The 11742-nt window shown below is 42.7% G+C and overlaps 1 protein-coding gene across 1 annotated transcript; it reads right to left on the bottom strand.

The window, feature by feature from the left end:
- Window positions 1–3907: 3907 nt before the first annotated feature.
- LOC119286836 lies at window positions 3908–5015 on the bottom strand. Its single transcript, XM_037566302.1, has one exon. The coding sequence runs from the start codon at window positions 4677–4679 to the stop codon at window positions 4110–4112; it is 570 nt and encodes a 189-aa protein (XP_037422199.1). The 5' UTR covers window positions 4680–5015; the 3' UTR covers window positions 3908–4109.
- Window positions 5016–11742: the final 6727 nt, after the last annotated feature.

Here is an 11742-nt window from a genome sequence, read left to right as displayed (position 1 = left end):
GGGGGGAAGAGAGAGAGGGGGCCGGCCACCTCTCCTAGTCCTAATAGGACTAGGGGAAGGGGGGAGGCGCGCGGCCACCTTGGGATGCCCCTTTCTCCTTTCCACTAAGGCCCACTAAGGCCCATATGGTTCCCGGGGGGTTCCGGTAACCTCCCGGTACTTCGGTAAAATCCCGATTTCACCCGGAACACTTCCCATATCCAAACATAGGCTTCCAATATATCAATCTTTATGTCTTGACCATTTCGAGACTCCTCGTCATGTCTGTGATCACATCCGGGACTCCGAACTAACTTCGGTACATCAAAATGCATAAACTCATAATCTAACTGTCATCGTAACCTTAAGCGTGCGGACCCTACGGGTTCGAGAACAATGTAGACATGACCGAGACATGTCTCTGGTCAATAACCAATAGCGGGACCTGGATGCCCATATTGGCTCCTACATATTCTACGAAGATCTTTATCGGTCAGACCGCATAACAACATACGTTATTCCCTTTGTCATCGGTATGTTACTTGCCCGAGATTCGATCGTCGGTATTCCAATACCTAGTTCAATCTCGTTACCGGCAAGTCTCTTTACTCGTTCTGTAATACATCATCCCGCAACTAACTCATTTAATTGCAATGCTTGCAAGGCTTAAGTGATGTGCATTACCGAGAGGGCCTAGAGATACCTCTCCGACAATCGGAGTGACAAATCCTAATCTCGAAATACGCCAACCCAACATCTACCTTTGGAGACACCTGTAATGCTCCTTTATAATCACCCAGTTACGTTGTGACGTTTGGTAGCACCCAAAGTGTTCCTCCGGCAAACGGGAGTTGCATAATCTCATAGTCATAGGAACATGTATAAGTCATGAAGAAAGCAATAGCAACATACTAAACGATCGGGTGCTAAGCTAATGGAATGGGTCATGTCAATCAGATCATTCAACTAATGATGTGACCTCGTTAATCAAATAACAACTCTTTGTTCATGGTTAGGAAACATAACCATCTTTGATTAACGAGCTAGTCAAGTAGAGGCATACTAGTGACACTCTGTTTGTCTATGTATTCACACATGTATTATGTTTCCGGTTAATACAATTCTAGCATGAATAAGAAACATTTATCATGATAGAAGGAAATAAATAATAACTTTATTATTGCCTCTAGGGCATATTTCCTTCAGGTACACCCAAAGCACTCCTACGGTATCCGGGAGTTGCACAATCTCATGTTCTAAGGAAATGATACTTGACACTTAGAAAAGCTCTAGCAGACGAACTACACGATCTTGTGCTATGCTTAGGATTGGGTCTTGTCCATCACATCATTCTCCTAATGATGTGATCCCGTTATCAATGACATCCAATGTCCATGGTCAGGAAACCGTAACCATCCATTGATCAACGAGCTAGTCAACTAGAGGCTCACTAGGGACATGTTGTGGTCTATGTATTCACACATGTATTACGATTTCTGGATAACACAATTACAGCATGAACAATAGACAATTATCATGAACAAGGAAATATAATAATAACCATTTTATTATTGCCTCTAGGGCATATTTCCAACACAAAACACATAGTAAGATATGTCAAAGGAACTTTGAGTATTGGCTTAGATTTCAGCAGATCATCCTCTAATCTGGTTAGTGCCTTTTCTGACTCAGACTGGGCAGGGTGCTTGGATGACAGGCGCTCCACTGGTGGCTTTGCAATCTTTTTTGGACCAAATCTGATTTCATGGTGTGCTCGAAAACAAGCCACTGTTTCCAGGTCTAGCACAGAGGCAGAATATAAAGCACTTGCAAATGCTACAACTGAAATTATATGGGTTCAATCCATGCTGAAAGAACTGGGTATAAAGAACACACCAGCTCCATGTGTGTGGTGTGACAATCTTGGTACAACTTATTTGTCTGCTAATCCAGTTTTTCATGCAAGAACAAAGCATATTGAAATAGATTTTCATTTTGTTCGAGAGAGAGTTGCTCAAAAGCAACTTGATATTCGCTTCATTCATTCCAAAGATCAGCTTGCAGATGGTTTTACTAAGGCTTTACCTGTGAGAAGCTTTGAGAACTTCAGACATAATCTCAACTTAATGAAGTTGTGATTAAGGGGGGGTGTCAAACACGCATCATATCTGCCGCACCATCTTGTTTGCTTCGGTTCTTAGGAGTCCTAGTTAGATAGACTAGGTTGTTAAGGTTTATCTCTATCTAAGAGATCTTTCTTTCTCTCCAAGATGTAATCTCCAACAACTTGTATGCGCTGTACAGGGAGGAGCGCCCCTGCTATATAAACACGTACATGTCGCCCTCATCGGGTAAGACGTTTCCGCCATCGCACACACAGGAGAAGTGTCTTTCCTTTGAAAAAGTTTGTTGCTTAAAGTAGAGCTCTGAATGTTTAAAACAACAAAGGCTAGAGAATCAGAGTTTTGCATTAAAAGATCAGTTCTCATATGCCAAGGATTTGCAAACCAATCAGCTCTAGCAAAGGGGCAATTGAAAAATATGTGCAAATCATCCTCTTCAGTATCACATCTTTTGCATAATTTACTTATATATGTTTTGAGTAGTTGCCTGCTCTTTTACCCATTGGAAGCGCTATCCTAAGTAATCTCCATGTAAATGTTTGAATCCTTGGTACCATATCCTTTGCCTTCCAAAGCTTGCATGCACTCTTGGAAGAGAATTTCCCTGTGGGTATTAGTTTCCAGCGCAAGAGATCATTGTCATCTGAGTGAATAATTGGAACCTGCTTTATAAGTTGTATCAACATAACAGAGAGAGTCAATAAGTTCAACATTCCATTGTTTTTTTAATTAGGGACCCAAAGTCTTTTACCAGAGCAGGGTAAACAAAATTACTATCCTTAGATAACAAGGTGATGATAAATAGAGTCCCAAGAGTTATCCCATGGAGAGCGAGAAACGCTGCCTTTTGTGTGAGTTGGTACAAAGAAGATAGGTCTGACTTTTAGAATGGATGCCTAAAATGCATGTTTAGAGACATTGGATTGAGCTCTCCGGAAAGAAGTATCCAAGAAATACTTGGACTGCAAGACTTTGTATATATATGGTTGTTTGGATCACGACAAGACTGGCACGGCAAGACCGTGAAAGAGGAGGTGCCGCCGGCGTTCTCGAAGACACGCGGGCGCCTCCTACACTACCTTGATGGTTGTGGTGGTGGCGGCTCCTCGTCGCGGAGCATTGTCACGCTGGAGAAGAGGACGGCCGGGCAAGCGACTCATTGCAATGAAACAGCCCTCTGTAAGCAGCGAAGATCATCGTATCCTTGTCATCTCTTAAAATCGTCCTTGTCCCAGCATTACCATCATTTGAGCCGAAGGAGCTATCGACCGAAAGTGCAGCCCGCCCCGAAGGTGGGCATGGCCATGGTATGCTTGGGGGATCATCGACATGCGGCGTATGAGGTTTCACCGAAAACTCCAGAGGCATAGGGCATTTCCCTTTGATAGTCTCTTCTAGGCTTGATGATTTTTTTTTGCGGGGAAGGCTTGATGAAATTTGGCGGAACGTGTTATAGTAACTGCTCACAAAAGAACATGGTGTAATTGACAACAATGTGGTTGATGACGTGCTTTCAATTTGCATCACGTGTGTCAACTCATTGCCTCAATTGTATGGTGTGTTTCCACTGTGCATTGTTGCTACTAAATCACACTCACACTTTAAGATTATCGCGAAACAAGATCGGCTTGAATTCGGAGTTTGTCTCCAAGAGCTATTGACCGCGGATTTTGGCGTGCGAAATCTTTCGCACGATCTTTGCATCTTCTTCTCAACCTTGGCAAGAAAATATGAACACACGCATGCACACCTAGCTTCGATCGACCGGAAAACTCAAGGGTCACAACTCAGAAGGAAAGCCAATGTAGATAGAGGAGTAGCCATCATTTTGCTGCTCATCGTCAACGACATCGAAACCACGAGGAAAGGGAAAGGAAACAAACCTGAACAAGATCAGCGAAGACACAGAGTAGGTGACACGTCAGACACAGCACGTACTAGTAGTCGAATCAACGAAGAGAATTAAACGCGACGACAAGTCCACGACACACGGCGAAGACCTGCACCCTAGTAGAACCCCTGCACCGGCCACCGGCGGTCGGGGTCCGGCAGCCACGAGGAGCGCTTCTTCTTCCGCTGCTCCTTCTCCTTCCTCCCCTCCTCATCTCCATCGCCGTCGACCCCCTCCTTCTCGCCGTCGGAGCTCTTGGAGTCGCCGTCCGACGAGCCGCCGCAGTACGCGCCGGCGACCACGACCCCCGCCGACGACCTGTGCATCGACCGCACGTACTGGAGCAGCCTCCACGCCGCCGGCTTCTGCTGCTGCCGCGGCGGGGGCGTCAGGGACGCGCCCCGCTCGGCCGGGGGAGGCGGGTCCTCGGCGCCAGCCCGGTCGTCGTCCGGGAGGCGCGCGGATTGGGACAGCCGCTCGTACTCCGGCAGCGGCACGATCTCCTCCTCCTCCGATGCGCACTCCCCGTCCGCGCCGGCCTTGCCCCCGCCGACGCTGTCCATGAGCAGCAGCTGGTGGTGGCTCTTGGACCTCGGCTTCTGCCGCCGCGCCCCAAACCTCGCGCCTCCGCCGCAGTGGCTCCCCTCCTCCTCCTCCTCCTCCTCCGAGTGATCCAGGATGCCCATATTTAACACGCTCGCTCTCCGGCTCCCGCAGTCGCGCCACAAATTAAACCATGCACGATGCACCCTCGGCGCCTCTCTCGATCTCGATCTCGCGCCGGGATTATAAACTTTGCGCCGGGCGAGACGGCGTATGGGAGGATGAGGCAGAGCTAGCGGGCGACAGGCGAGAGGGAATTTAATTTGCGATGTGGGGTGGAGAAGTTTGACAAGGGTTGCTCCAGCCCGCCAATGGCGATGGCGAGTAGGGAATTGGGAATGGAATTATTGGCTTTGACTATGGGGGCTCGGGTCACGTCGTCGAGGGCCACGCGCGCGCTCGCCTCGCTCGAGGATGAGGCGCGGCGCACGGTATTGCGTCCGACGCAGCATGACGCGGATATTTGGCGGCTCATCTTTTTTTTTGGAGCGATCTTCCACAGAGGAGGAGTATGGGGAGCAGTTTCCGTAATTTCCGGCCATCTGGTTTTCATTTGGCCTCCGGGCTGTTTTCTTTTTGCCGTCCGATTGTCCACGAATCTTAGCATCGCTTGCGCCCTCATTCGCAAAATAATCCTGTACGACCGGGTCTGTCAGGTGGGTCACCCCCACGACGAGCTCTCTCACAAACGGGTCGTACAGGATTCGCCTGTCCCTAATTCCACCTTCTTAACTGCGCGGGCGTCGGTTGCTGACTGGATTGGTGGGGTCGCCCACTTGATTTGTAGGATGTGATTCTTTTTGGGATGGTACGTGGCCCATGGCGTTGCGTAGCGGAGGAATGGAGGGAGGGAGGCGGATGCGATGGAGGAAGGTGTGCCCCCGTCAGCGAGGGCTAGCGAGAGGTCATGGAGCATGGCCAACTACCTGTAAGCAGCTCTCGAAAGAGGGAGGCTGGTTGTCGTGGAGGAGGTCGGTGGATGCGTGCCATCAGGTTCGTCAACAGGAAGCTCTCGCAGGGGAGGCCGGAAGCAGCCGTCTTCACCAAACGGGTGGAAGGTACACTAAGCTTTTCCCCATCTCCCACTTTACCCACCACCCCCTCGGTTTTTGCATCGCTCTGCCTTGCTTAGTTGCTTGGAGGTCACACACGACGGTGTTGTACACCATTTTCCAATTTGAAATTATGCTAAAACCCTCATTTAATCGTGCTAAAACTTTTGTGTGAAATCATGTTGAAATTGTGCTAACCACCTCCTTAGTAGGTTTTAGTAGGCTGTTGCTATGTTTGGTGGAAATTGGACTTCTTAAATCGGCCGGGGATTTGGGAGGGGGGGGGGTCTCCTCCTTGGATGCTACTCCCTCTGCTCCTAAATAGATGACCCAACAAGTTAGTATAAAGTTGAGTCATCTATTTAAGAACAGAGGGAGTAGTTTAGTAGGTTAGAACCGTGTCTTTGCGACTTTCTTCACCCCTAAACCTGAAACGAGGAATTTTTACTATATGGTCGTCAATAGTTTCAAAGTTAGGTGTCATTTTCTTAATTTATGTCAGTTAGTTGCTTGTTCACTAGTTTTTTAGTTCTTATTCCAAGGCATTAATTTGTAGTCTTCGGTACCCCTAAGGATGAATACCTTCCAGTTATTATTTTTCAGTAGAACTAGCCCTAGTCTTCCGTTTTTCATTATTTGGTTAAATCTAGTTAGTCATGTTCATTGACCCTCTCGATACCCTTCTTAGTTTTGTTTGCCTATTAGCTTGTTGACATATTAGGTGCTTATTATTTTCGTTTTCAATCTTATTCATTTATTTTAATTTTAGTTATCAGTTGTAGTCATTGTCTTCTTCGGTCATATTCTTTCTTACTTCTTAAGTCTTATTCAGATGACAAAACAAAAAAGGGCAAACGAGAATATTCAACGTAGCATTGTTCAAAATGGAAGTGGAAGTATAGAGAGTGAATACCCCTTAGGAACTAAAGGTAGGTTTCCTACTCTCTCAAATGTGTATGTCACTTACACGACTATCCTTACACCATGGAGAGAACCCCCTCCTTCTTCTTCTTTGGCCACCCCCTAGGTGGGTGAAGGGTTTATGCTCTTATATTTCTTGACCATGGCTATGAAGGTCGAGAGCTTCTTCGAGACTGGATCTCACTCCCAAGGGGGAGTCTGTTTTTGGTTACTGCAATCTACCTCTTGTCACCATTTTATCTTTGCTCGGAGATCCGTAACCCTATTTTTTTGCAAAATAGGATGGTGGAAAAACTTTAGGGGCAAGTTTGCGGCCAAAGGATGTCTCCAAAAGGTTTTCCCAGTGCTTAGTCACCCCTGGGTTGTGAGCGCCTATATAGGGCACCTAGGCACCTTGGGGTCCTTCTGGCCCAAACCCATTTACACTGGATGTCTCTTGGTGGAAAACAATCCTAGTATATTTTTCTGGATTTTTTCAGGGGGTTAAAATACATGTTTTCCATGATATTCAGAAACACAAAAAAACTAGAACTAAGCACTGAATTAATTAGTTAGTCCAATAAAAATGATAAGAAATATGCTCAAGGTATGAGAGCTTGGTGGGGAGAATCTTAGGGGCTGTTTGGTTTGTGACTAACTTTGCCAAAGATTGCCACACCTAAGGTTAGGCAAGTTTGACCAACTTAGGTGAGTGTTTGGTTCAAGCCACATCTTAGGCAAGCTACACTTGGACCCCACATGGTATACACACAAAAAGTGTGGCAAGATTCCCTTAGGCTTGCCAACTTGTGGCTCTCATTTTGATGAACTAACCTTAGTCAAGTTTGGCAAAAATGTGTGACAAAGCGTGGCAATGCTAGTCCTAAAACCAAACAGCCCCTTATTTCATCTTCAGGGACACGTCGCCGCCTCTCCTTCCTAAGTATGACATCGGCAAGGTTCATGATCCACTATACCTCCATGACCCTAATACCAGAGGAGATGAGGCATATCGACGGTGACGCCATCAAGAAGCATAAAATCCTTGTCGGCTTTCTTAGTGAGAAGAAAAACTTAGTGTTCTACTTTAAAAGCATTTTTTACTTTAAAGATATCTTTAATTATACTCCATTGCAAGGCACGAGCCATGTACTATAAAAGTTGCTATTTAAATCTTTGCCGATGTGAGTTATAGTACTAACTCTGTAGAGTAATCTACGACACAAGTGTTTAAAACGTCTTATATTACTTTATATAGATAATATTTTTTAACAGTTTGTCTAATTCACATCTAAATGTTTTCTAAAGATGTCACATTTAAGCTCACACAAATACACAACAACGAGGAACCAAAAAAAAACTGAGACAAAAAGAAATAGACCATAAACATAATAGACATCAGATTAACTATGTCACATCTAGATGTGTCCTAAACAGATTTTTTTAATAGTTCCATCTTACAAATTTATAGTTTAGTGGGCGTAATAAACTGAATACTACTCCACCTTGTGGGAGTATATGAAGTCGTGAAGAAACATTTCCCTCGATCCCGAACTGTTGCCACATGGCGATCAGGGTCTTCAAGGAACCTCGTTTCGCAGAACTTCTTTTGGACCAGCCGCGCAAACTTTCATGCTAACTGCATCTGGAATGACATTAACTCTTGTTAATCCGTGCTGATTGGGATTTACGCGGCGAGTCGGCGTGGATACGTTCACTGGCTTTGTACGCCAAGAGAGTCAGCAAGACCGACCCGGCGACCCGCATACGAAGTGACCAGCCTCACCATGGATCCAGTCGAGGGAGCTCCTGTCCTATGCGCCGCATTCTGCGACAAATACATGCCCCATCGCACAGAGTGCGTTCGACTCATAAGTGTCAAATTTTGTGGCAAATACCGAAATCGCTAATTAAAAAGTATTCGTTGTAAAAACCACTCCAATTTCCCTAGTTGCGACAAGTGGTGCATATGCAGCGCGCCACTTGTCGCAACCTGTGAGTTTTTTTTTTTGTAAATCCGTTTATTCAAAACGTTTTATATCTCAAATCGTGCGTCCAAATCTCGAATCGCTTTCACCGTTGGATTCCTCGCGTCGAGATCTTCAAAATTAGATTCCATGCTGATAGATTTTGACGATTTTTTTCACGAAAAAACGGACGAAAAAACTGAACCAGGAGCACGGGGGTTTTCCCTTTCCGAAAAAGACACGTCCGTGCCTCTTGCGGAAGCAAAACCGCGGCTCTCGTGGAAAAAAAAGAGAAAACATGTTTTTTTTCGTTTCTAAGAAGGCACGGACGTGACTCTCGCGAAAGCACAACCGTGACTCTTGCGGAAGCAAAACCGTGATTCTCGCGAAAAAAATAAATAGAAAACAAAAATTTCCCTTTCCGAGAGGCACGGCCGTGACTCTCGCGAAATCACAACCATGCTTCTCGCGGAAGCAAAACCGTGCCTCTCACGAAAGAAAAAGAAACAGAAAACACGTTTTTTTTCGTTTCCGAGAGGCACGGCCGTGACTCTCGCATAAGCACACCTGTGCCTCTCGCGAAAGCAAAACCCTGACTCTCGGAAAAGAAAAAAACAGAAAACATTTTTTTTTCTGTTCTCGAGAGGCACGGCCGTGACTCTCGGGAAAGCAAAACCATGCCTCTCGCGGAAGCAAAACCATAACTCTCATGAAAGGAAAAAAACATGTTTTTTCGCGAGAAATAATTTTTTTTCGAATTTTTTCATTAAAAAGCTAAGAAAGACCGGTGGAAAACCAAAACGTCGAAAAAACCTGGGAAAAAACCGTTTAAAAAACCGAAAGCGCGTGCGAAAAAAAAACAAATTTCGAAGGAAACGCCTAAAGCGCGACACGTAGCGAATAACTAAGAGCGCGCCAAGTGACGCTGATCGTCGCGAGGCTCTTAAAGAAACGCTCGTTAACTAGTTTCTCCCGACAAATACATGCCCCATCACACATGATGCGTCCGACTGGGCCGGCCCAGTGCACCGCGAATGGGATGCTGAAATATTGCAAAAAAGGTTGTTCGCGCTTGCTGGAATCAAACCCACAACAACCTGCTCAATTGTGCTCGCTGCTAGCCATTACGATCGAAGAGGACTCATGACAGAAATGCAACGTGATAGTTAAAAAGTACTTCCTCTGTACCAAAATAGATGACTCAACTTTGTATTAATTTTAATATAAAGTTGGGTCATCTATTTTGGAACGGAGGGAGTAATAGCAGTAGCAGACTTAACAATATTTGAAAGAATCCCAAATAATATTCCAAAATTTGAATTACTTTTTGAACTTATGAACAAATTTTGACAAACCCGAACAATCTTCTTAACTGGCGAACAAAATTTGAAATTTTTGAAATTGTTTTCGTAAACAAGAATATTTTCTGAATTTCTGAACAAAATTTCAAAACAGGAACGAATTTTAAAATCACAAACATATTTTAATTTTTTAGAACTAATTTAGAAATGGAGAACAGTTTTGAAAATCTCAAATAAATTTGAAACGTGAACAATCTTTTAATACATGGCCAAAAATTTGAAAACTAGAATATTTTTTGAAATTTGTGAACATTTTTTAAGTCTCTGTAATTATTTTAAAAGTTCTGAAAAAAACAAAAAAAACATTCCTAACAACTTTTTAAAAACGGAAACATTTTTTTAAATTCTCGAAGAATTTTTTTAAAATGTGCCTTTTGAATTTATGAACAATTTCCGAACACATAAACATTTTTTCAAACAATGAACGTTAAAAATACGATTATTTTTAAGTTTCCGGACAATCTTTGAAACATAAACTTCTTAAAAATAAATTAAACTTGAAAATAAAAGAGAAACAAAAAAAGAAAAAATAAACAGAAAAGGAAAAGAAACGAAAGAAGAAAGAAGAAAGAAAAAAAATAGGAAAACCGGTTCAGGCAAACTCTAGAAGGTTCCCGAAACCGGAAACGATGAACACGTTAATCTACCGGCCCAGGTTACCGCTCGATCGCCAATTGTGTGCGAAAGGTCGAAGTGGACGAAGGTAGCTCCCCATCCATCCACCGCAGTCGACATGGATGAAGGTAGCTCGAGCAGAACAGGAACGGATTTTAAAATCACAAACATATTTTAAATTTTTAGAACTAATTTAGAAATGAAGAACAGTTTTGAAAATCTCAAATAAATTTGAAACGTGAACAATCTTTTAATACATGGCCAAAAATTTGAAAACTAGAATATTTTTTGAAATTTGTGAACATTTTTTAAATCTCTGTAATTATTTTAAAAGTTCTGAAAAAAACAAAAAAAAACATTCCTAACAACTTTTTAAAAACGGAAACATTTTTTAAAATTCTCGAAGAATTTTTTTAAAATGTGCCTTTTGAATTTATGAACAATTTCCGAACACATAAACATTTTTTCAAACAATGAACGTTAAAAATACGATTATTTTTAAGTTTCCGGACAATCTTTGAAACATAAACTTCTTAAAAATAAATTAAACTTGAAAATAAAAAAGAAACAAAAAAAGAAAAAAGAAATAGAAAAGGAAAAGAAACGAAAGAAGAAAGAAGAAAGAAAAAAAAAAAGGAAAACCGGTTCAAGCAAACTCTAGAAGGTTCCCAAAACCGGAAACGATGAACACGTTAATCTACCGGCCCAGGTTACTGCTCGATCGCCAATTGTGTGCGAAAGGTCGAAGTGGACGAAGGTAGCTCCCCATCCATCCACCGCAGTCGACATGGATGAAGGTAGCTCGAGCAGAACAGGAACGGATTTTAAAATCACAAACATATTTTAAATTTTTAGAACTAATTTAGAAATGAAGAACAGTTTTGAAAATCTCAAATAAATTTGAAACGTGAACAATCTTTTAATACATGGCCAAAAATTTGAAAACTAGAATATTTTTTGAAATTTGTGAACATTTTTTAAATCTCTGTAATTATTTTAAAAGTTCTGAAAAAAACAAAAAAAAACATTCCTAACAACTTTTTAAAAACGGAAACATTTTTTAAAATTCTCGAAGAATTTTTTTAAAATGTGCCTTTTGAATTTATGAACAATTTCCGAACACATAAACATTTTTTCAAACAATGAACGTTAAAAATACGATTATTTTTAAGTTTCCGGACAATCTTTGAAACATAAACTTCTTAAAAATAAATTAAACTTGAAAATAAAAAAGAAACAAAAAAAGAAAAA

The sequence above is a fragment of the Triticum dicoccoides genome, chromosome 4A (genome assembly GCF_002162155.2).
Source record: "Triticum dicoccoides isolate Atlit2015 ecotype Zavitan chromosome 4A, WEW_v2.0, whole genome shotgun sequence".
NCBI classification, from domain to species: domain Eukaryota; kingdom Viridiplantae; phylum Streptophyta; class Magnoliopsida; order Poales; family Poaceae; genus Triticum; species Triticum dicoccoides.
This window is presented reverse-complemented; position numbering and strand designations above follow the sequence as displayed.

Excerpts from the sequence above, each read along its gene's own strand:
- LOC119286836 (XM_037566302.1), bottom strand. The coding sequence starts at position 4,679 with ATGGGCATCCTGGATCACTCGGAGGAGGAGGAGGAGGAGGAGGGGAGC.